The sequence below is a fragment of the Lepidochelys kempii genome, chromosome 1, assembly GCF_965140265.1.
Source record: "Lepidochelys kempii isolate rLepKem1 chromosome 1, rLepKem1.hap2, whole genome shotgun sequence".
Taxonomy (NCBI): domain Eukaryota; kingdom Metazoa; phylum Chordata; order Testudines; family Cheloniidae; genus Lepidochelys; species Lepidochelys kempii.
Window position 1 is genome coordinate 269,665,336 of NC_133256.1, and position 25,937 is coordinate 269,691,272.

General features: G+C 40.8%; 1 protein-coding gene across 5 annotated transcripts in view; it reads left to right on the forward strand.

Annotated features, from left to right (window-relative positions):
• The window catches only part of EEA1 (early endosome antigen 1), a 136,442-nt gene that overhangs the window by 99,182 nt on the left and 11,323 nt on the right, over positions 1 to 25,937 (forward strand). For all 5 annotated transcript variants that reach the window (XR_012156717.1, XM_073327558.1, XM_073327559.1 and 2 more), the window contains 7 exons: positions 1,399 to 1,500; positions 2,249 to 2,443; positions 3,422 to 3,604; positions 14,834 to 15,019; positions 15,461 to 15,592; positions 18,597 to 18,782; positions 19,296 to 19,534. Coding sequence is in view for 4 of the 5 variants with exons in the window: in XM_073327558.1 (XP_073183659.1) it covers positions 1,399 to 1,500; positions 2,249 to 2,443; positions 3,422 to 3,604; positions 14,834 to 15,019; positions 15,461 to 15,592; positions 18,597 to 18,782; positions 19,296 to 19,534 (1,223 nt within the window). In the remaining variant the exon portion in view is untranslated. The remainder of the gene's footprint in view (positions 1 to 1,398; positions 1,501 to 2,248; positions 2,444 to 3,421; positions 3,605 to 14,833; positions 15,020 to 15,460; positions 15,593 to 18,596; positions 18,783 to 19,295; positions 19,535 to 25,937) is intronic.

Here is a 25,937-nt window from a genome sequence, read left to right on the forward strand (position 1 = left end):
GCAAAATGCTTGGCCAGGAGTTCATTATTGTTATAAAAGTGACCCTTACTATTACTGTGTTTAAAACGATAATCCCCATTTTTCTTTTTTTTTTTTAAACTTTGGCTGCTTATAGCAACATCACCTAGTACAGTAGCAATACAGATTTTGTGAATTTTCTATGTTTAAAATTTATCGTAGGGGTATTTTTCCCAATTTCTTTTCCTGTTTTGCATCAGACCATCTCTCAGCTCCCATGTGTGATTGTTATTTTTATTTCCACTAAAAAATAATCAGTATTTACAATTACAAATCACATTTCTCCCCACCTTCTGTCCCTTGTATAAAAAGTCCTTTTGGTTCTTCTTTAACGAATACCTGTGATTGCAAAATGTTTTACAAAGTCAGGTCTACTCTTAAAATGCTGCAGTGGTGCCGCTGTAGTGCTTCATTGAAGATGCTAGTATGCTGACTCGGGAGCTTCTCCCGCCGACGTCGTTAAGCCACTTCTGTGAGAAGCGGCAGCGTGTCAAGGGGAGAAGCCTTTCTGTCGACATAGCGCTGTCGGTATTGGGGGTTAGGTTAGAGAACTGTGTCGCTCAGGGCTGTGGATTTTTCACACCCCTGAGCAATGTAGTTATACTGAGGTATGTTTATAATGTAGACCTGGCCTTAGCTACTTCTGCTTAACTATTTACATTTACTCTAGTAACTGGAAGGATTTACTCTTCAGTTTATACTATTAAAAATAAGGTCCATATTCTACTTCCGGGAAAGTCCATGGGAGTTTTGCCATTGATTTCAGGGACTGGGATTTGGACCTGAAGTGCACGCGTGTGTGTGTGTGTGAGAGAGAGAGATTTTAGATTACATTACTAACAAAGGTTCCAATTCTGCCATCCTTACTTACTCTGTGTAATACCTTACTCCAGAATTAATAAAGATGGTGTTTGAGCCTATACTGTTCCCTGACAAGGGGAAGAACCTCAGTATTTATTGGTACTTTAAAATGGCCATCCTTGTGGTTCCACTTCTGAGCTGCCAATCTAGGCCTCAATTGAGAAAAGCATCCCTATTCAGGAAAGCACTTCAGCACATTCTTAAGAGCCAGGAACTTAAATGCTATTTAAGCACATGCTTAATTTTCAGAATAAATAGCATTTAAGTCCATGGGTCTTAAGAATGTGCTGAAGTGCTTTCCTGAATCTGGGCCTTCGTGACCTGGGAAGAATGACTAGGACTGGATTTTCAACGGTTATAGTTTATAGCCCATTGTGAGGATATTTCTGTGTCGGAAACAGATTCTGATTTAAGAGAATGCAAGTGTCCTTTCTTGGTAGTTTGTAGTTTTTGTAATAACAGCTTAAATGCATTTGGTAAAGTTGACAAAACATGCTCACTAGGTAATCTGTTTTTTAGGAAAAATCTTGCCAAGAAACTAAACATCAGCTTCAAGTACAGACAGAGTCTGTAGCTAAAGAACGGAATGAGTTGAAAAACTCACTGGAAAAACAGGAAGGGGTAAGATAACTAATTCCCAATTACAAAAAATAACAATATATCAATCACAGCTTTTCCAATCACATATGCAGAGATCAGATTAGAGGGGAAAAAAGGTAGTGGTATTCTCCCAAGCCCTATGCAGTTGATACCAAAACAAGATGACAGTCACAGAAGATTGTGTGTATTCTAATATGATCATCCGTGGTTTTGGTGTGCTTTTCGTACAATAGATATAGTGATAACAGATGATCATTGTCCCTCTGCTTTCTTACATGTTTTGAAATAGTTAACTATGTTAACTTGTCATTAGTTTTCTGAGTTAACATCTCTTTTAAATGAGTGGTGACAGTTCACACCTCTCAGATCTGTTGTTTCAAGCTTAGTTAGACATCTCCATATCGTAGTATGTATCATTTTATCAGTATGCTATTTGCTGTTTGGGAGAAAATTTTCAGAAACTCTTGAGAGATTTTGTTGTTTTTGAAAATCTCCCTATAGGAGGTTATCTTTGTAACTATATGGATTATTCTTACGTTTAAAAAAATGAAAACTTACATTCTAGAGCACAGGATAGCCATGTCAACGATAAAGGATCTGCTGCTAAGTGACTTTGGAGTGGGCCAGTTTGGCCCCTGCATGAAAAAAGAGGCCAATTAGATGTCCAATTAGATGTTAGCTGTAAATAATGTATTTGATGTACAGCAACAAAAACTAATGGTGATTAAGGTAAAGATAATATGCAGGTTTTTTATATTTTTAAATATAGATTTCTAAGCAGCTGACAATAGAGCTTGATTCAGCACGAGGACAAATACTGGAGATTCAGGGTGTCCTAAAAGAGAAGGAAAAGAATGAGCAGCATCTCCAGGGAAAGCTGAAAGAACTGAAGGAATCATTTGATCAGAAGAAAAGGCAAACTGAAACACAGCAAGCTGAATTAAAGGGTGCCCTTTTAGAAAAGGTGGTCCTGGTTTCTCTTCATTCCTCTTACTTACAAAGGAAATTAGTATTAACTCCTCTGATGCATGCTTCTGTTTTATGTCATTATGTGGGTGATAAAATAGCTATTTACTGTAGCTGAAATGTGTTACTGGGAATGGTAAGGTCAGGATGCAGAACTGAACCCATCAGATATTGTTCAAGGTCAAAACTATAAAAATGTTGAGTGTAAGGCTCAAATAGTGAATTATGGATTATGCAAGTAGTACACCTGTCATCAAATTGATAAAAATAGCTAGATCTGCTGTGTTCATTCTACTGCAGCTGTTTGCAATGTGGCAAGAGTTGCCATCTTGTCGCATAGCAGTATGCAGTTTCGTGAGAATAATTTAGACAAGAGTCCTCAGCATTTTGGAGCATAAGTGGTGGTTTTAAAAACTCATTTTGTACTGTAAAAAGAGAATAGTCTTAATGACGATATGAAATGTGAACTATGATGAAAAGGTTCAAACTCCGTATAGTTTTAGGGATGTTAGTGTCATGTGCTGTATTATTAAATGATGTCTGCACTCAGTTTCTCATTTATCATATAAAGTATTGCAGTGGCCTTCTGTTGTTCTGCCCATGGAAACTGCAAAGTTTGGAAACACTGTTTAGATGTTTGAAAACTGGGCTCCCTGTGTTTAATTAGTCTCTTGATGTTAGTCATTTATTTTCTTTATTATATAGCAAGTAAATCACAGTATATTAATGTAAGAAATAATATGATTTAATAATATGGCCTTGTTCAAATTTTGTAGCTGGGATAAGTAATAGCTATAAGTATTGCAGAGTGAATTAAGAGAAAAGATTTATGAAATAATTATGCTTGTTTAATTAACATTTCTTAAAAATTAGTTTAACAAAACTGAGATTGCAAATAATCCATATTTTACATTTTATCTTACATGCCTGCTTTGTACTGTAAAATATAAATCCAGGATTCGTATGTGTGTTTCAGGCAGAACTAGAGAATAAATTACAGCAGCAGGTAACATTATCAGCACAGGAGCTTAAAGCAGAGAAAGGAAAACTAGCAGAGCTACAGAAGATTCATGAAAAAGATCAGGAAAATATGAAAGAACTTCAGCTGGATCTTTATGGTAAAGAATCTGAGCTGTTGGCAACAAGGCAAGATCTTAAGGTACAGTGTCTTTTTAAAGTCATAAGTGACCTAATAATGTTTGTCTTCAGGATGAATACAAAGAAGCAAAGTGAAAGCCATATGAAGAAAAAACTCTTTTGCTATGTATAGAATTGTATTGTGTTCTTTTCCTCCGGACATAGTACATGTTGGAATTGATTTAAATGCCAAGTATTTTTGCCTGATTTACCTAGAACGCCCTTCCAGTTCAAAAGTGTTTTGTAGCAGTGCTGTTGTCTGAGCTCTGGGAACAAGGTGAAGGATTTAGGAGTACTGGATTCTTTCTTTTCACATTTCTCTCTGTATAAAGCTTGTCCCCAGTCTTCCCACTGCATAGTTCCCAATCTGTGGAAACAGAAATACAACTAATGGCATCCATTTCTGCCAGCATGCAAGGGAGTAACCCCAAGAGTATTTCCCTCCTCCACAACTTAATGCCTTTTTGGCTCCTTTGTATGGACTTAACAGGCTTTGACAGTGCTCATCAGCTTGCATTCCTGCAACAAACCTGTTCAGTCTGTATTGTTCTACAAGTGACCCAGTTGTTCTGGCCAATGTATATACTATTTCTATTCAAGATATATTTTTGAAGGGCTTTCTTCTTAGTGGGACCTATTTTATATATAAAGTGATGCAGCCATACCATCTTGATTCAGATGTCAAATCTAAGCACACCCTGACATTGTTAGTGCTTGGATGGGAGACCTCCAAGAAAGCCCAAGTACTGCTAGGACTGTTTTTGGCAAGTTAGGAGATAGTGCTTTTTTTCTCAGTCAGTACTCAGAGTAGTTGTGGAATCATAGAGTTAAAACCAGCAGTTACCACCATTTCATCTCTTGTGACAGCCTGTATATCACAGGCCACCAACACCATCCAGCACCTGCACACTAAACCAAACACACAAAATTAGACTTAAGTATTACAGCCCACGGGAGATTAGACCATTATGTGCCACAGTGACTGACTGAAGCAGTGCCCCAGCAAGTGTTAGGAAATATCGTGGTGCTAGAGGAATTATCTTTAGGATGAGTTACAAAACAGTTGACACTGATCATGTGTAGTCATTAAAGGTTCGATGGCCCTTTTTGGACCTTTCTTTCCAAACTGCAGTGCTCATAGACTCTAAGATCAGGAGGGACCATCATGATCATCTAGTCTGACCTCCTGCACATTGCAGGCCACAGAACCTCACCCATCCGCTCCTTTAATAAACCTATAACCTCTGGTTGAGTTAGTGAAGAATCATGATTAAAAGACTACAAGTTACAGAGAATCTGCCATTTACCCTAATTTAAACCTACAAGAGACCCTTACCCCATGATGCAAGAGAAGGCGAATTCTCCCCCTCTGCCCCCCCCACCCCCAGGTTCTCTGCCAACCTCACTTAGAGGAAAATTCCTTCCCAATCCCAAATATGGAGATTAGTTAGACCCTGATCATGTGGGCAAGACTCACTAGCCAGACACTTGGGAAATAATTCTCTGTGGTAACTCAGAGCCCTCCCCATCTAGTGTCCCATAACTGGCTATTGGAGATATATGCTGTTAGCATTTGCAGCTAGCATCCCCCGCATAAACTTTTCAAGCTCTGTCTGGAAGCCAGTTAGGTTTTTGCCCCTACTTCTCCCCTTGGAAGGCTGTTTCAGAACTTCATTCTTCTGGTGGTTAGAAACCTTTGTCTAATTTCAAGTCTAGACTTGTTGATAACCAGTTTATATCCATTTGTTTTTGTGTCAACATTGGCTCTTAATTTAAATAACTCCTTTCCCTCCCTGATATTTATCCCTCTAATGTATTTATAGAGAGCAATCATATCTCCCCTTTTTTCGGTTAGGCTAAATGAGCAAGCTCTTTGAGTCTCCTCTCATAAGGTAGATTTTCCATTCCTCTGGTCATCCTAGGAGCCCTTCTCTGCACCTGTTCTAGTTTGAATTAATCTTTCTTAAACATGGGAGACCAGAATTGTGTACAGTATTCCAGATGAAATCTCACCAGTGCCTTGTGTAATGGTACTAACACTTCCTTTTCTGTATTGGAAATACCTTGCCTGATGCATCCTAGGACTGCATTAGTCTTTTTCTCAGACGCTGCACGTTGGCGGCTCATAGTCATCCTGTGATCAACCAGTTCACCAGGTCTTTCTCCTCCTCTGTCACTTCCAACTGATATGTCCCCAGCTTAAAGCAGAAATTCTTGTTGTTAGTCCCTAAGTGAATGACTTTGCACTATTAAATTTTATCCCATGTCTCTTATTCCAGTTTCCAGAGTTCTCCAGATCTTCTTGTATGATATTTCAGTCCTTATCCAAATTTGGCAACTTCTTCGAGTAGTGTCCCGATGGGTGCTCCACTGTAGGGCGTTCCAGGACACAACCTGGGGGAAAATGAGGGTCAGAGGAGGTTGTCAATAAGAAGAAGACAAGGTTACCAGTCTTAGCAAATGTATAATTTCATAAATTTTAAGATTGTGGTTCCTTTGTGCTAAAATGCTGTGTAAAAAATGGAGTCAGTGTGTGGGTTTTTGTTTTATAATAATAATATCAGTGAACAAGACAGTTTAATAAAATACTAATAGGCCACTGTAAAATATAGCTAAATTGAAAAGATGTAAAAAACAAAACAAGAAAAATCCTATTCAGGAAATTCCAAATAATGATCAAAAGATCAATTTATTCTGAGACCACAGAAAGAATACAATTGAATATGAACACATCCTTCTAAACTCTTTTCACCTTGGTACTTATGTACTAAATATACAAAACTATAGACCAAAGAATTGAAGAGTCTTTATTTTTCCTTTTCCTCTCATAGGATATTTTGTCATGTCATGGTGACACATCCCATGTTGCATTATAAGTAAAGTCCTCCTAGTTTCTTCAGATACTGTTTCCTATAACTGGAGTTTTGGAGCCTTGTTGCAATTGATGTCACGGCCACCATAAATATCTAGAAATACATGACAGAGAGTACAACTTAATGGAAAAATAGGCCAAAAAATGTATTGCAAGTGGAAGTAGATTGATAAATATTTAGGGTTGCAAATTACATTGCTGAAGAAGGTGGAATTTTCTTTAAAAAGAAAAACTAAGACTGTTTTATAAACTAACTAAATTTTTTGATAGCTGCAGAATATAATGGGGTTGGCCCACAGTTATGGAAATGCAATGCAATGCAGTTGAGCCTACCTGATCTCCCATCATCATGACAGCTGGGCTAAACCTAAGTGGTGCTGGGACCCGAGTGGTTGCAATGCCTGAAGCAGGGAGACAAGCTCAGTCAGCTCCATGGGACAGGAGCCACAGGAGTTATCACGTGACTCTTCAAAACCCAATTTTAGATCCCAACCCAGGGGGTTGAGAAACCCTGTCCTACATAGAGCACTCACTCATGCCTTATGTGGTGAAAATAATGAATTGGTGCAAAGCAAAATGGAAGCTGTTCTCATACTTAACTTTATTAGACTTAGTGGTCATCATTATTTTTCCCAGTTGTTTTTTAAATTTGCTGAACCTTTGTGATTTTTTATATTTGTTCTAAATCTCCTATTGTTTCTCCCCTGAAGCACATCTTTTTGTTCCTGATCCTGCAAATGGTTACACTTCTAAATAGTCTCATTGACATCATGGGACTACTCTTGTGCATAGCTGTATGCAGGTTTGGCATTTGCCTTTTAAATCTCTTTGTAAACATCTTGAATGATTTACTGAGTTTGTGACATCATAAAAAAAGGGGAAAAGCTGCGACCTGTTTTTCAGATTTTAGGGTAAATGCAGAAGCTAGTTGTTTTCATGTGTTTCATATGACAATGTATAGTTACAACCTCAGTACAGAAACTCTGTTTCTAACCATTTTTTGTTTCATTTTTATCATTTCATAAAGGTGCAATGCAAAGAAAAAGTGCCTGTTGTTGTTACCTGACTTGCCTGTATTGACTTTGTATCATCAGCTTTGAAATAGGGCACCCAACTGTAGTTCTTCCTTCGTTAGAACAAGTTCACTTTTGGGGCTGAAAGCATAGCTAGATTATGAGAGCAGAGAAGGAACAAGGCTGATACTGCAGGACTGTTAATATTAATTAAAAATAGTTCTAAGAACTATTTTCCGTGTCTCCGTTATTTTTGCTAAAAAAAAAAAAAGGGGGGGGAATGTTCCTACCTTCCTGAACCCTGGACACGCTGTATAGCTTTTATTTCAGTATAAAATAGTATTTTATGGTATAGTATAGCATTTTGATATTCAGATGTTAAAGTAGTAGAATTGCTAAAATCAGGAAATTCTTGTAGCAGAATTTCATCTTCTCAAATGCAAAATCTACCGCTCGTAGGCTACATAAAACTAGGGGTCTTGCTTAATATTAATAATAAATACACCTGAGCCAGAACTGCAGTGTTTGGATTGCATCTGGATCCAAAGTTTCTGTGGCTGGTCAGGTCCAGGATTTTGGTTTGGCCCCATCGCTACAATGAAGTATCTCATTCATAGTGTGTTGAAACATCTGGAGTGATTTTGTACAACACAAATCTTTGAAACATATAAACTAGATGATCTTGAATGTTTTCTTGTCGCTTCAGGTCTTTTAACAGAAGGAGGATAGTTATTGCAAAGCAGTGATGAGTCCACATGGTGTCAAAACCAGTTTTGTTAAAGAGAAGTTTAAATAAACTTGATTAGGTCAGAGTGTGAGATACCCTCACTGTTAGCCTTCACTTTAGCTAAATAAAAATATCTTTGGGATGGTTTAACACAACTTGGCACACGGGGAGGCAAGGTTTCAGACAGATATAAAGATAGATGGCCTCAAGCCATGTGGATGATATGAACTGAGGTGGCATGTATAGTGTCTGGGTAGGATTGGAAGATATGAGTTGAGCTGTACTGATAGCACCATCTACTGGCGTGAGAGTGGAATATCATATTCTCTGTGTATATATAAAGCCTGCTGCAGTTTCCACGATATGCATCTGAGGAAGTGAGCTGTAGCTCACGAAAGCTTATGCTCTAATAAATTGGTTAGTCTCTAAGGTGCCACAAGTACTCCTTTTCTTTTTGCGAATACAGACTAACACGGCTGTTACTCTGAAACCCATTGTTAAACTACTGAGCTATCTCCTGACCTTCCTAGCTAAAGGAATCAGTCTGCTGTGGAAGATGCACTACAATGAAAAGCAGATCATGGGAGTTCAAGCGAAATCTTGTAGTTTGAGATATTTAGGTGACAGTGTTCCATGAAGGCCAGCCTTAGAACAACTGCTCTGGTGAGCCCAATTCCTCCTCTCCCTATCAATACAGGAAAAGAAATGAAGGGCTGGTTAACATCAAAGCCTTTATTTTAATAAGGAACATATGTTATGTCACTTTAGCCAAGGTGAAAAGGTTTGGTGTAATCTGAAGGGGTGGATGGTGGGACAGAGGCGCACACAATAATGTTTTAAAAGTCGAATATAGATTGAAAAGAAAATATAATGTGTGTGTGTGTGTGTATATAAAATATACACACCTCTATACGTTACAATTTAATACATACAGTAACTCCTCACTTAACGTTGTAGTTATGTTCCTGAAAAACGCGACTTTAAGTGAAACGATGTTAAGCGAATCCAGTTTCCCCATAAGAATTAATGTAAATAGGAGGGGTTAGTGTGTGAAGCTTGGTGGAGGTGGTAGAGTCAGAGGGTGGGATATTTCCCAGGAAATGCCTTACTGCTAAATGATGAACTAGCAATTGGCTGAGCCCTCAAGGGTTAACCCGTTGCTAATGGAGCCTCACATGCTACAAGGCAGCATGAATGGAGGGAGGGGAGACAGCATGGCAGACAGAGACACACATCCTGTGTGTGAGAGAGAGAGAGATGCACATTTCCCCTTGAAGTACACTGACACCACTCTTAAGTACACTACCTTGTTAAGTTATCAGCAAGCTGAGATGCAGCAGCTGCTTCCAGGAAGCTCCCTCCGTCCTGAGCCCTGTTATATATCCGCCCGTTCTATGGAGATGGGGTAAGTGGGGTGCAGGTGCAGGGGAGAAGGGGACACCCTGAGATTAGCCCCTCTCCCTCCCCCCTCCAGCAAGCAGGAGGCTCCTGGGAGCAGCTCCAAGGCAGAGGGCAGGAGCAGCACATGGCAGTGGGGGGAGGGTCAGCTGATCTGCCGGCAATTGATAGCCTGCTGGGCGGCTGCTGCATAGGGAACTTAGGGGAGTGGGGAGTTTATATGGGGGCTGTGGGTCCACCCTGGTTCCAAGCCCCCACCAGCTAGCTGCAACGGGCTGCTCTTCCCGCAAGCAGTGGAGAAAGCAGGCGGCTGCCAAATGACGTTATAAGGGAGCATTGCACAACTTTAAATGAGCATGTTCCCTAATTGATCAGCAACGTAACAACAGAACAACTTTAACCAGGACAGCTTTAAGTGAGGAGTTACTGTACTTGTTCAGTCTAAAAAATTGCCTTGTTTCTCCCCCCACAAAAATGGCACCAAACCAATTCACTTTGGTTAAAATTAAAGTTATTGAAAGGATATGTTCCTTTTTAAAAATAAGGGTGTTGATCTCTTGCAATTCTTTAACTGTATTGATGGTGTGTGGGGAGAATGGATGGATGGATTTGAGCTGACAAGTTCAAATAAATTATATTCTCTTTTAATTTATGTAAATTGGGGGGGGACTTTGTATTGTTTACAAAAATTGCCCTTTTTCCCTAAAAGTTACATTTTCTGTAAGTGAATGTGTAGTGCTCATGAAAATGAGGAACTGCTAGCTCTGGGCTGGATCAAATTAAACAAATACTGTATGAGATCTGCCAAATGCACATCAGTCTTAGCCTGGATGCTTTTCTAATCTAGTCCTGGTCTCCTCCAAAGACAATGCCATCAATAGAATGTATTTGGGGAATAGGGTGACTAGACAGCAAGTGTGAAAAATTGGGACGGGGGTGGGAGGTAATAGGTACTGTGACAGGGTCGGCCCAGATGGCTACAGGAGAGTGATAGAAGGCAGATATATTAGCCCCAGATTAAGTAGGTCCCTTTTCCCTGGGTAAGGTAATAGGGGTGGTTCCAGAACAATCAGGAACTTGCTGGAACCAATTAAGACAGGAAGGCTAATTAGGACACCTGGAGCCAATTAAGAAGCTGCTAGAATCCATTAAGACAGGCAGGCTAATCAGGGCACCCGGTTTAAAAAGGAACTCACTTCAGTCAGTGAGGGGCACCCAGGGAGCTGAGAGTGAGCACGCGTGCTGCTGGAGGACTGAGGAGTGCAAACGCTATCTGGTATCAGGAAGAAGGTCCTGTGGTGAGGATAAAGAAGGTGTTGGGAGGAGGCCATGGGGAAGTATCCCAGAGAGTTGTAGCTGTCACATAGGTGTTACATGAAACACTGTAGGCACCTGTGATCCACAGGGCCCTGGGCTGGAACCCAGAGTAGAGGGTGGGCCCGGGTTCCCTCCATTCCCCCAACTCCCTATTGGATACAGGAGGAGTGACCTGGACTGTGGGTCCCACCAGAGGGGAAGGTCCCTGGCCTTTTCCCCGACCCACTAGGTGGATCAGCAGAGACTGTGGGGATTGTTCACCTTCCTTTTCCCCATGCTGGCCAGTGATGAGGTTAGCAGAGTGAGCAGCAGGTTTGAGCCAATAGCAAAAGTGGCCAAACCGAGGGCTGCTGTGAATCTCTGAGGTGAGCATATCCACCAATAAGCGCAGAACCCACCAAGGGAGAGGAGGAACTTTGTCACAGCACCTATAGAAGAAAATGCCCCAAATATCAGGACTGTCCCTATAAAATAGGGGCATCTGGTCACCCTGTTGAGGAATTACCTTGCTTCATAGCATAGTCTTCCTGGTTGGTGTCTTTTTTCATTTGACCGTTCCTCTCTGTGTATTTGCTAGTAATCCTTCCCCCCATACCTCCCACTCCTTCAAATTCAAACTACACATAATAAAAAGGGCACAAAGGCTAGTGTACCTAAGCCACTGTGACCTAGTACATACTATGTCCTCAAAATATTTTCTAATGCCTCCTCTGCTTGTCCCATCCCCTGTTTAAAAACATTCTAATAAATATCCCATTGATCTCATTACTTACCCAATTTGTACTTTGTTTGATTCCTTATTCAAAAATTTAAAATTAAACTAGCATTAACCTGTTAATAGGGCCCTTCATTTTCAGTTTTTATTTTATTTAATTTTTCCTGGGAATTTATCAGTGTGTTTATTACTATAACAACAAAAATAGGTGAATATTGGTGGGAAAAACTATTAATAATTTTTCTGGGTAAATATCAGGGGTTATTTTGGTGGACGGAAGGACGGGGGGAAAGTATTCAGTAGATTAATGGTTTGATGAACGGATTCAATGTGGTTTGCTGCAGAACTAAAACAGAACTCAAAACACAATGTCACTTCTGAGTTTAAGAAAACAACATATCATTTCAACAAACAGTTTACTGTTGTAGACTTAGAACTATTAGCCTTTAAATATTTACATTTAATAATTGGGCCACACCATTTGCAGCGCAGATACTCAACTTCATCCCTGTTCTCCTGTTTTTGTTTTTTTAAAACTTTAGAATACTTCCTTGTGTTCTGAAATGTATTCTGATACAGATTTTCATTTTCCTTCCATTTTAGTGTGTTTCTTTAAACCATTATCTGCTAAAAGCTTGAAATGTGGCATGGTGGGTGTGAGATTCATCAGTACATTCAGATGTGCACGCACTTCAGAGCTTGCATGTGTGCCTGTTTATTGTGTGTATCTTCTAGACTAATACATAGCCTTACTTCAACAGGCAGCTTTGCATATACACACAGAATAATATATTCTCGTAATATATATATATTTTTTGTAATAGAAAAAGTTATTTTTTATATATTTGAATGATACAAAGATAGGGTGAACATCAGGAAAAAAACTAAATACTTTTTTGTAAAACCCGGGATTTTTTAGTTAAAAATAGGTTTGAATGGAAAACAAAGGGGCTTACCTGAGAAGTATTCATACTTGTGTAGCAGTATTATAGCTATAAGCTAGATAGGGTCTAAGATGTCAGTGTGGATATTAATACTTAAGCTGGTCTGACATTCCATCCAGTAACTGAGGGTACTGCTACTCATACAGAAAGACAGTCACACAAACTGTGTGTTATACATTGGAGTGATTATCTGCTCATTTAAAGAATATTTACTACTGTTGAAGAGGATACTAATTAGGAGAGGACACTGTAATGTGCATGTTAAAACTGGCCTGTTTAAAATAATGGGTGAAACTGTAATGGGCAAAACTCCCATTGATTTCAGTTGGGCAGTTTTTCACCCAGTATTAATATGTCATAGTATGAGTTGTCATTGTTGTTGAGTTCTGGCAGTCTCCCACATCATAAAGGCCTTTGCAAGAACCAATGGACAAAATTCCCATTGACATCAGTGGGGCCAGGATTTCACTGCATGTTTTGAAGAGGGTTTTATGTCCACTTAAAATACCTTGGGAGATAATTACATAGCTCTACTGTTGGGCTCTGTTCTGTTTTATTTGTTACCAGATACTGAAACAGGTTTTAATGACTTGCATGCTTTTCCTTTTTACCTGTCTTTGAATATGGTTTGGGATATGCTTATTATTTTAAGTTTAGTAAAGATAATGAGCCTTTTTAAAACGTACTATCCTTCTGTGCTTAAATCCCAACGTAGTCCTCTTACTGAAGCTTTGTGATTCCAAGAGTTAACAATAAATCTGACCTTAAGCCTTGTTCAGTTATTTATTTATATATATATATATATATATATATTTTTTTTTTTTTTCACTGAAAAACAGGTCATTTTTCTGATATTCTTTAGTTCTAGTGTCTTGAGTCGCCACTTGTTCCTTCCATTGATGTAGCCAACCCTGCTTTCAGACACTTCTGTTGAAATACTCCTGTTACAAAAGTAGTATCACCAACGTCAAGGGCTCAGAATTTATGAACTGTGCTTACACATCATGAAATCTAAAAAAATTGAGGCTTTTTATTTGCGATCTGGTTTCTGGGCTGCTAGGGTTCCCTTGCTTCCCACTTTTCAAGCTTTTCTTCACCACCATGAGAGCTAGATTTTTTTAAAACTGAGATACTCATGCAATCTCATGATTCTAGCAAGCTGGGGCTTTAAGAAGAACATCAAATATTGTGAGACTTCTGAAAACATCACAAGAGTTTGGAACACTGTAACAATAGCCACTTTGAGCAAGATGAGATGAGGAATTTCACAAACAGATACTGTATGAGGCGGATAAAATCTTTAGTTTTATTTTTAACACTTAATTTAAGACACTACAAGAAAGTTATTTGGCAGAAATTAAGTGGTTATCAGCTGTGTTGATCAAAAAACATTTTCAGGTGCTAGCATCAATGAGTAGTGAGCCTTAAGTAAGCTTTGTCTGCACCAGACATTTTTCCTTTAAATTTACCATTAACGGTAGCAACGATTGAAATTTTAATTGTGCATACTCACAGACCAAGAAGCTCTAAAAATTGGTGAAAGGAAATGTAGCAGTCAGCCTGTGCTGTACTGTATAGTGTGTAAATATTTTTGAATAATGTCATTCAATAAATTTGCAATAATTACTCGTATTATATGGAGTTTGGAAGTTAAAGTGCAGTCTACTGTGTGTTCTAATTTACACTCAGCAGGTGCCACTTAAGTAAGATGTGGTTAATAGAGATGTCTTCTTAACTGGGACTTGAACCAATTTTATATAATTTGTGTGAAAATTATCTCTTCACATAATTTGTCTCTTCCTGTGCTCTTGCTGAGCTCAAACACTTTCCTCAAAGTACCTTTTGGAAATGAATTGCAACCTCTTTTGTCCATGATCAAGTGTTGAAATTATTACTTCTGCTCCTGATTTGCCCTCCCCTGAGATAGAGTTCAGTTTGCTTCTCTCGTCATTACTCAACAGCTGTTAATTACAATTTAATAGTCACCTCATTCAGTTCCAGTTACCTTATTATTATTTATGTGTTTTACTGTTGCTGTCACAATGTTACAGGCATTGTCCCAACAAGAGAATACAGGAAAATAGTGTGTGTTCTACTAACTGTATTCTACTGAAATTCTAAAATTTTAAAATGAAGTACTATGCACCAGAAGCTGAACTTTCCATGTAGATGCATAATAAGTGTTTAAATTATTGTGACTAATGTAGAGCTCTGATCTTGCAATGGCTTTGACAGATGATTTTCAGAACTGTTTTTTTTAATTAGTCCACAGAGGAGAAACTTGCTCTGGCTCAGGAGGAATTAGTTTCAAGCAGAAATCAAATTGGTAACCTTAATCAGTTGATCCAAGAACTTAAGACAATAAAGTCTACTCTGGAGCAGGATGTGTCAAAGAAAGAACAGCAGCTGAAAGAACAGAACAAGATGTTACAGGAAATCCAGAAAGACAAGGTAACTTACTTTTCCCATTACCTTTCTCCTCTTTCCTATTTTCTAATGGAAACATATTTAGAAACATGCCAGGACGTCTCAAAGTATTGTGGTAATGCAATTTGTACCTGCACTTACAGCAGTTTATTGGACCACTGATACATAAAAGATTTTAAACAAATAGTTGAAATGACAGAATAAATTAAAACAATTTCAGCATAAGTTTATTTTCCCCGAGGGGCCATATACTGAACAAAATGAATGTGAAAAGAAAAAACAGATTATTGATTTTAAAGATTAAACTAAATGGTTTAATCTAGGGTTTTCTCTAAGATCAGACAAAATAATTGTGGATGGATAGATGATACAATCATTCTTCCATCAGCAATCTTTGTAATCAAGAGGTTTTTGATAACTGTAAGTCTGGATAAGGTCCCATTTTTCCTTTGATTTATTTTCAAGGTTTTGAAAGAAAAAGACTTGGCTAATGAAAAATCTAAAACAACAGAGCTCCAGGAAATAAAGAGTAAACTGGAAAAAGACAGTACTAAATATAGTGAAGAGCTTAGGACCTGCAAGCAAGAATTTGAGAAGGTATGTTGAGACACAAATTGGAACTACACAAATAAGAATATGCACGAAAGTAACGCATTCAATCAGAGAATCTCAAATTGCTTTGCAACGATGGGTATTACTATCTCCATTTTACACATGAAGGAACTCAAGCTCAGAGGGATTAAGGCCCATACCTACAAAAGTACTTAGGAGCAAAACCTCGGGTCAGCTCCTACCTAACTCTGGAAGTGCCTAAATTTTTGCTGTAAAAGTCCCTCAGGTGCCTAAGTTTCTGCCACTGGGTATGCACATAACACCTCAGCCTAGACTTCCAGGCACCTATTCTCATGGCTAAGCCCCAGCGGAATCCTCAAACCAGGTGAAGATAGATGTCCCCGCCTATCTTGTGGGGCCCAATCCAGTTGATGTTCTCAGAGCACTGGGCTATGGGTTATTTTGATGTGGCTCAGTGTCTCTTGTTGAAGCTGTTCTGCTGAGTATAAATAATTAAATATGCTTTGGGCCAGAGAGTGAGAATGACTCTGTAGCCTCGTGGGTAGGTTGCAATGCAGGAGGCCCAAGTTCAATTTCCCTCTCCATATCAGGCAGAGGGGGGAATTGAACTGGTGTCTACCACACTCTGACTGCGTACACTAACCACAGGGCTAAAGATGATAAGGGAGGCCTTCCCATCCTCTCTGCTCCTTGGCTGTTTTGTGAGGAGCTAGACGTGTGTTGCCATCACTTCTGTATGAAACAGCTTATGCATCTGACTCCAGGAGAGGGTCCCTGGCTGTGGGCTGCAAGCAGAGATAGGTGACTTTTTCCAGCCCAGTCAGGTGCCTCACTCGCTGAGCGGGGCAGGGCTAGGACCCACCTTTCTCCTCAGCATCTCCCATTGACTACTTTAGGCAGTTCCCTGCTAGGGTGCTTGCTTCTGTGGATCCCATTCTTAGGTGCCCATCTCTCCCCATGTATTCTATGGAGAGCCTAGGCACCTTAACTAGGGTTTGTAGATTCCACTGAGGTGGCAAGATGCCTAAAAGTTAGGAGTTGCGACCCCTATGTCCCTTTGTGGATTAGTCCTAAGTCATTTTTTCATGGTCACACAGCAAGACTGTCAGTTGGTTGTGATCCAAGTCTCCTGACTTCAAATTCTGTACTCTAACCTCTAGACCATGCTGTCTCCTTTTATATAGATGACTCTAAGCAATTAAATATCTAGGCTGTCTCCCAATGTTTTAATAAAAGGTGGACAAGGGGAAAAGTTCTCACGCTGTGCACCCAAATTCTGAGAAGTGTGGAAAGTGAACAGCCTCTTCCAGCCCCACAACAAAACAAAAAACAAACCAAAAACCCAAAGCAAAACCAACATCTTAGTTTTATGAAGGTACATGTTCTCACTGATATGGAAAGCCATGTAAAGTGTGAAGTTGTTGGGGAGGGGGGGGATTTTAAGCTGTTTTTGAATGGTTGTATCCAACCTGAACTCTGATTTTTAAAGCGACACTCCTAATTAAAAAAATGTGTACGTTCATTAAAAATGTACCTACCTCTCACTCTTAAGTGCATGTAATTTACTGCAACATTAAAATACCAAACCAATATTAGTTAAACCAGTTTTGTTGAAACTAGTTTAAAAATCACTCTTGAGGCAAAATTAAATCTTTTTAAGGATACCTCACTTTCAAAAAAAAAAAAAAGAGAGAAAATTAAAAATTGGAGGATGGAGTGTTGAATTTTTTTTTTTAGTCTTTGTTTGTATTATAAGTGCTCATAACATTTTACATCTCTAAATCCCTTTCTGTATCTTCTGAAATCTGACCCTTTTAAAAGACAGCCTGGCTACATTTTCTACATTTTATTACATATTATATTTATTAATAGTAATTTATTTGCTTCTGCTGGCCTCTCCAATGTTGTAGGTGGTTTTGTGAGTATAAATGAAGTCACAGTCCATCTCACAAAGAGCTTACAATCTAATAATAAATTTATTTTAAAATAGCCTGAATATTTATGTTCTGTGGAAATACAAAAAAATATATAATGGCTTTCAGATGTTCTTTTGTCATCCACTGTCTAAAAATGATGGTTACTTCCAGAGAATTCAATGCCCAATGCATTTTGATTTTAGGAATACTAACTATAATTGTGACACACTTCCTGAAACCTCTGTGCTAAAGAGAGAAGGAATTTATAGAGCTGCAGAGAATTTTAAAACATACACAACCTGGGATGTCAGCTTAATATTCACCTCTTGTTCTCCATGGTTGCAGTCAGACTGAAACCAAAAATATCTCCACTTATGAAATCAAGTATGGCCATATCATCCACCCATGGGTTTGAAAGGAGAAAAAAGACTATCCGTGGGATGTTTTGTCTTGACTTTCAGTGGAATGTGTCCTATGAAAAATTAGCACCCCTTATTCATCAGAATAATACATTCATATTGGGCTGTGGATTTAAGGATTTAATTCCTGTCAAATTAAGTTATTCCATCTATTTTTGAAGTTATTCCATCTATTTCCAGTACAATATGTAGGTAAATATTTACAAACTTAAGACCTGTGGAAACACTCCTATGCAATAATTGTTTCCAATGGAATAAATAAATAAATAAATCAAAATTCTCTTCTTGCCACCAAGGGGTTTGTAACTCTCACCTTGTGACACTTACCTAGTGCAGAAAACCTGACAGTGAAATTTATTAGAATCCGACTTAAAAGTGAAACTGACAAACCTACTACTTGACAGAAAGGCAGAAAGTAAACAAACATAATTTCCACTATTTTAGTGGAGAAGTAAATTAGAATTTTTTTTTCTGTTTGTAGTAATCTAAGATGAAATTTGTAACCTAGGTAACGAACTTACTTTTTTTTTTTAATATAGTGTCACGGTCAGTTGATACTGTATTTTGTGCGGTAAAAGCATTTGCTCTCCTATCCCAGGAAATAGTTATCGTCAGTCTCAAGTTAGGTCACAGATAAGTTTTACCATTTTATTTTTAGACCCTATGTGATAGTTTAAACTTATATTTTAACAGGAGGTGACAAATCTAAAGGATGCGAAGCAGCTATTGATTCAACAGAAACTAGAGCTGCAGGGCAAAGTAGATAACATGAATTTAGCTCTTGAACAGGAGAAGAAGAATCAGCAAATTATCAAAGATCAGTTGAAAAAAAAAGAGGAAGAACTGAAGAAGGAATGTGTTGCAATTGAAACTAAACTGGTGAGCATGTATAGAGCTTGTGTGTATTTAGCACATGTCTCTGATTCCCTTCAAAGAGGGTGGGAGGCAGACGTAATTTTAATCTCATGGCATTTACATTTTTAATCAATGATTTGTAAATATTTCCAAAAACCTTCAGTTTTGATAAATAGAAATAAATCCATAGTGGGACCATAAGCAGGCATTTGTTTAGTATAATAGCTGTTTATGAATTAAAATTGTAAATACACAGTTTTTAATTTCTCTGCCTCAGTTGAACAATACCAGAAGGGTAGAATCTAGTTTTCTTTCACTTATAAGGAACATTGTTGCATTAGAAAAAGTGACCCTTTGGAAAGACATGCCTGAATAACTGCCTGCTAGCTGTAAAATATCAAAAATGGTTTTGCAGATGTACCAGAGATAAACGTTACCATCATTTTAATTTTGATGTTAGAGTTAATAACACACCAACCTAGTTACAAACTCAGAGCTATTTGATAGCTCATTGTTCAATGTTTCCTTTTTTCTCAGCGCACAGAGATAAAAGAGAAAGAAGAAGAAAACAGAAAACATGAGGAGGTGGAAGCCAAGCTCACCATGCAGATCACAGCTCTGAATGAAAACCTCGCTACAATGAAGAAAGAGTGGCAGAGCAGTCAAAGAAGGGTCAGTGAGCTAGAGAAACAGACGGATGATTTGCGTGGGGAGATTGCTGTATTAGAGGCAACAGTACAAAATAATCAGGATGAGAGGAGAGCATTGCTGGAGAGGTAAGTCGGTGATGTGGGAGTGTGCTTTCGGTTGCTTATTAGGAAAGTGATAAATTAAAATTTGAAAAATAGTGTTTCAGTTTTCCTAGTGTTCTACGTACATTTTTGTATGTATTGTACTGCTCCCAGTGCTCCAGGTAGGGGTTTCCAGAGAGTGAAGGCCTCCCCTCCTTACCCCCAGCAAATCTTAGTAGGCTGTTGAACCAGTCAACCAGCTAACCAAACAAGAGCCTTCACACCCTGTGGGCTTTGTGATGGAGTGCCCACCTCCTGCAAACTTTGACAGGCTCATCATGAGTTGCCTCCTCATAAGACTCAAGATGCTCACCAAGGCCCCAAACCATGTTGACCTTAAGAGGCTTGTGTCCATCCCCTGCAAGTCCTTAATTAAGCTCTTTTGGAGCCTCTCCAAATCCATTCTGCACATGTGCAAGCATTAGGAGGGGTGGTCAGTAGCCTCCATGAGTCTTAGAAGGCTTTGCAGAGGGGACTTCCATAGTCTGAGTTGGTTTCTTGGGGATCTCTTCACTGAGGATCCTCTGTCTCAGAGTCAGAATAGGCTCATCAACTTCCCAGTGATCTAGAACAGACTTGTCATCCCCCTACAATACAAAAGAGGCTTTTGGGCTTTCAAATGTGGCCACCGGTGATCCTTCTAAGACTCAGCATATGCCCCCTCTGAGCCTCTTAAAGCTCGTAAAGAGGACAGACATGCTTCCTCAGACTCACTAGATGTTCCCCTCTCCTACAGGCCTCTTAGTTTCCCACTCTAGGCTTCTGACCTCTTAAGATCCCTCCTTCTACCTCTACTACAGATCTCCTAAACTCTGCAGAAGCGGAGCTCTTTTTCTCCTGATTGCAGGAGGCCTGCAGGATAAGGGGAGGGGGACTGAATGAGAGCAATGTGGTTGCAGGATTGGAGGACATCCTGAGGTCTGCATGAGGGAAGAACCCACTTGTGAGATAAAGAAAACCCTTTATGAGGGTCTCTGTGGGGAAACTCTTTTTCTGACCATCAAGCTTCCTTAACAAACAAATTATATTTTGAGCTCTAGGTCTGCAAGGAAAAGGGCTAGAGACTTTTTTTAAATAGCTGCTTAAATCTCCAGCAGCAGTCCCTGTGCTGTGCTAAATTCATCATAGCCAGTTTTCTGCAACAATATTACAAACACAGAAATGAAAACATTTTGAAAATAGGCTTTAACCAATTAAATTTTGTACCTGGGCATTAAATTGTGGCTAGGAAGGGACCACAGTAAACCAGGTTCTTCTTTGAATGTCCTCTACATATTGCCACTCTTGGGATATGCGCCGACTGGTGCCATTGAATGGTACAAACTTATATTAGCAATGCCTATTCTGAGCATTCATGTGCCCCCTCCATGCACCTCCTATCAGTGTTTGAGCATATTCTGAGAATGGGGCTATAAAAGGGGGCACGGAAGCAGTTACTGCTTCAGTTCCTTCCAAGCACTACCACAGATGAATGTGAGCCTTCTTCAGCAGACAAAATTGAAGAAGACTACCCAGTCAGCAACAAAAACCTTAGACCTGCTTCCAAAAAAGGAACATGGTAACAGAAATGGCCTTAGACAATATGCGTTCCATGCCTGAGGTCTCTTTGGAACCAGGACCTTCAGTTCTGAAGAAGCAGCAAGACCAAGCACCTTTCTGGGTCTTACATTGTCTTCTATTCAGGGAACTCGTCAAATCCTTCAGATTGCAAACATGCGGATGTGAGACAGACCAGAGACCAAGATCGCTTTGTTGGGTCAGGACCTAATAAATCAATAGATCGCTCTCTTGTATTGGCACTGATACGTTCAGTGATGGTTTCCACTTAGGTACCTGTGGATCTGCATTTATCAGATCAGTGTCACGCTTCTTCAGCAGAAGAGAGAGATTTGGATAAGGATCCAACACAATGCTTTCCCTCTCACAAAAGACAGAGTGGATTCCTCACCATATGGATCTTCTGCTATGCTACTACTTCCTCCCCAAATACCTATAGATTCACCTAGAAAGACTATCTCACCCTTGTCAGTACTATGAATCCCTACCTCTATCATATCTTGTTCCTTGTCAGATCTGGGTTTGGATCCACATTTAGAAAAGGAGATGGATACATCAATTTACCTGCAGCCTTGACCTCAAGGCTGTTTTTGTGACAAAGATTATTGAACGTTGATGTTTCCTCATTACTATGAGATGGTACAGAACTGGACAAATTGGCATGAGTAGTAAGTATCTTCCTGGATGCATTGGCCATACTAGCCAATTCCAGGGCTTCTGTTTCAACCTCATTCAGTTGTGATGACCTCGATTCCACATTGAGGCAAGGAAACTTCAGCACATACTAATGTGTTGGATCCAAGGCATTCAGATCCTACACCAGTGGAACAGAGACCAAGAGATAGGTCCCCTACAAAAATTCAGGATATTCTCTGTGATGAGGAAGAAGTTGATGTGTTTTCACAAGATGGTATTATGCATCAAGACTTAGAACCCACAGGCAAATCCTCCCCTGAGGAAAACATTGGAGTAGCCTCAGTTCCCTCACCATCTGAGGATGCTATAGAACTCCAGGATTCAGTAAGCAGAATGGAGTCTAAGTTAAAATTACTGTCTGTTTACTGCAGGAAACTCCTCCTCTTGTTTTTGATACTGGGGAATACATCTGCTGAGAAAGTATCTCTGCCTCTTTGGGAAGGTCTGTGCCAGCCAGCAAAATCAGCATGGAATACTCTACCTTCATATCAACTGATTGCTAAGAAAGCTGATTGGTTGTAGGAGATCCCATATGAAGAGTTTTCTTTTTTCCATGTTCATTTCCCCTTTAACTCTCTTGTGGTAGCTGCAACAATGCAACTTTCAAGAATGGGACATTTACATTCTACTCCACTGGCAGAAAAAGGAAATAATTAGATTGCTTGGAAGAAAGGTATTTTTTTTCAGCTTCTCTAAATATGAGAATAGCTAGCTACCTAGCTGTCCTGGCCAGATAATAGTTTCATCTCTGGGACAAGATCTCTCTTTTTTTTTTTTTACAAAGAATCTTCCTGAGGAACACTGCAGACTGTCTAATGCTCTTATTAAAGAGGGTCTAAATGTTGCTATACGTTTTTGTATATTTTTGTAAGTGTCTTTTGACGCTTTGGATATATTGTCAAGATCAGGACGATATCAGCTGCAGCAGTAACTATCCACAGACATGCATGGCTACACACCTCTTCTCTGCCCTAAGAAATGAGACTGAAGATTGAAGATCTTCCTTTTGAGAGGGATGATTTGTTTGGCTCAAAAATGGATGAGTTGTTAGAGAAAATGAAAGAGACTAGACAGGTGCTAGGTCTCTGGGTCTCTTACAGCTTTTTAAGGGAAGAATTCCTACACCTGCCTTCAGATATCAAAGACAATATTATGCTCATTATTCTTCATATTCCAACAATGGTAGACAATACTACCAGTCGCAACAACAACAACAGCAGTCATCATCTTAACAGTAGAAGGCATCCATTTAAGTTTAAGCTGAGACAAAAGAATTCATCCTCCACTACTTCTGACAGATAGCCCTTCAGTTTGACATGGGGTTAGAGAGCAGCAAACCAACTCTGGATTTGATCCCCCTATTCTTTGGAGACTGTTTATGCCACTGTTTACAGTGAGTGGCAGAAGTTCACTATGAACAAGTGGGTTCTGGACACCATAAAGGGTGGATATACCACCCAGTTCAAGACTCTTCCTCCAAACCAGCCTCTCCCTCCCTATTCAGGACCCCTCTTACAAGTTGGTGTTACAATCAGAAATCAACTCTTTACTCTGGGAGAGACTGATAAAGGGGTTCTGGTGAATTTCAGGAGTCGTGTTTCTACTCCCACTATTTCCTAATCCTAGCAACACCCGGTGGGTTGGCTGTGGAGCCCCCTGGAGTGGCACCTTCATGTCACTAGATTTATACCCCAGCCGACCCAGCGCCCCCTCAGTTCCTTCTTATCGCCCGTGACGGTTGTTGGAACTGTGGAGCTCGGCTTTGCTGCTCTCCACTCTCTCTAGTGATACTGTCTTCGTAGTTTGTTAATTGTTATAGTAGTTTTAGTATAGTTATAGTAGTGGGTTAGAAGGGGTCTCCTCCCCTCCTCCCCGCCTGCTGCTTGGGCTCATGCCCAAGGCTCCGGGCTTTAAACTTTGTTCATCTTGTGCTAAGCCCATGCCAATGGGCGACCCCCCACGACTCCTGCCTGAAGTGTCTGGGGGAATCCCACCAGGCGGACAAGTGCACAATTTGCAAGGGATTTCGGCCCCTGACCAAGAAGGAGCAGGACTTTAGATTAAGACAGCTCCTGGTGGAGGCGGCTCTTAGCCTGGATCCCCCAGCGGCGCGCCGAGCGCCTCAGTGCGCAGTGCCCCGGTGGCAGCAGTAGGTATTGCACTGTGGTTGGACTCTGGCAGAGTCCCGCGGCACCAAAGTTCCTCAGCACTGCAACTGGTGCAGTTGGTCCAGCACTGTTCTCATTCGCCTGGCCACAAGTGGCACCGCAGACCAGAGATAGCTGCTCCACCTCAGCAGTTGCCAGTGCCCCTGGGACCACCCTCGTAGTCGCATCCGGTAGCAGAGCGACGAAGGTTCAAGTGCTGAAGTCGGCACCGCTGACTCCGGCACCGAGGGAAGAGCCGTTGAGTTTCCCCGACTCATAGCGTGGTCGAGTCCTGACTTCCATCAATGCCAGATACCTTTGCGGTGGCAAGGGACAGTGATGACAGTCGACATCACTGCAAACGGCGGCACCGGCTCCTATTCATGTGGTACCATCCCAGGGCAAACCATCCCTGATCCGGCCGTCAGCTCCTTAGTTGGAACCACGGCACTGGTCATGTTCCTATCCCCCTCCTTGGCCGAGGCAGGACTTTTACAGGAGACGTGTGGGAGGTGGCAGGAAGAAGTCCACCAACCACCAGCCAGGGCAGAACCAAGGCCCAGCTAGACCTCTGGTGGGCCCCAAACAAAACTTTTGAAGGTTCGGCCGAGGACAGCATACTGGACATCAGTCAGGATCCTTCCCCACCATTCAAGAATTGTTTATCCTGTTTCCGCTGTGCATGGTCCCTCATAACTACAAACCGTTGGGTTCTTCGCATGGTGGAAAAGGGATATTCTCTCCAATTTCTTTCTCCCCACCCTTCCTCCCCATCCCTCTTCAGGGATCCTTCTCATGAGCAACTCCTTACGTAGGAAGTGCAGATGCTCCTAACAGTGGGAGCGATTGAGGAGGTTCCAAGGGAGTTAAGGGGCAGGGGTTTTTACTCCCGTTACTTCCTAATCCCCAGAGCAAAGGGCAGGCTTTGGCCTATCCTGGACCTACGCAGACTCAACAAATTCATGGTAAAGTTGAAGTTCCGCATGGTGCCCTGGAGGACCATCATACCTTCCCTGGAGACTGGTACGCCGCCCTCGACATGAAGAACGCATATTTCCACGTAGTGATTCATCTGGCGCCCAGAAGTTTCCTTCACTCTGTGGTCAACTGCAAACACTATCAGTTCATGGTCCTTCCATTTGGTCTTTCTACGGCCCCCCAGGTATTTACCAAATGTATGGCTGTCGTGGCAGCCTCCCTCCATCGGTAGCAAATCCAAGTATTCCCCTATCTCAGTGATTGGCTTATCCAAGGTTGCACCAGGGAATAGGTACAGTCCCATGTCCAAGCGACCATGGCTATGTTCGTCGACTAGGCCTCCTCCTCAACATGGAAAAGTCAACTCTGGATCCAACCCAGAGAATAGAGTTAATTGGGGCAGTCTTAGATTCCAGACTCGCCCGAATTCTTCTACTGGACGCCCACTTCCAGTCTTTGGCGAGTCTCATCCGGAGCCTCCAAAGTTTTCCTACCTCAATGGCAAGGATGTGCTTAAGCCTTCTGGGGCACATGGCCTCCTGCACGAATGTGAGCAGGCATGCCAGACTGCAGCTCCACCCACTTCAGGCCTGGCTGACAACAGTCTATCGCCCAAGTCAAGAGAGCCTAAACATGGTGGTCACCGTCCTGGAAACAGCCTTAGCCTCTCTCCGCTGGTGGTTAGACCTCAGGGCAGTATGCGAAGGAGTCCCATTCCATACTCCTCAACTCTCATTGTCTCTAGTCACAGACACATCATCCCTAGGATGGGGTGCCCATCTCGGGGACTTCCGGATGCAGGGTCTGTGGACCACAGCCGAACTCTCTCTACACATCAATGTACAGGAGCTGATGGTGGTGCGCCTGGTGTGTCAAGTATTCCGGGAGCATCTACATGGCTGTTGCATGGCGGTCCTCACAGACAACACCACGGCCATGTTCTACATCAACAAGCAAGGGGGATCTCACTCGTCCCACCTTTTTCGGGAAGCCATTCACCTGTGGGAGTT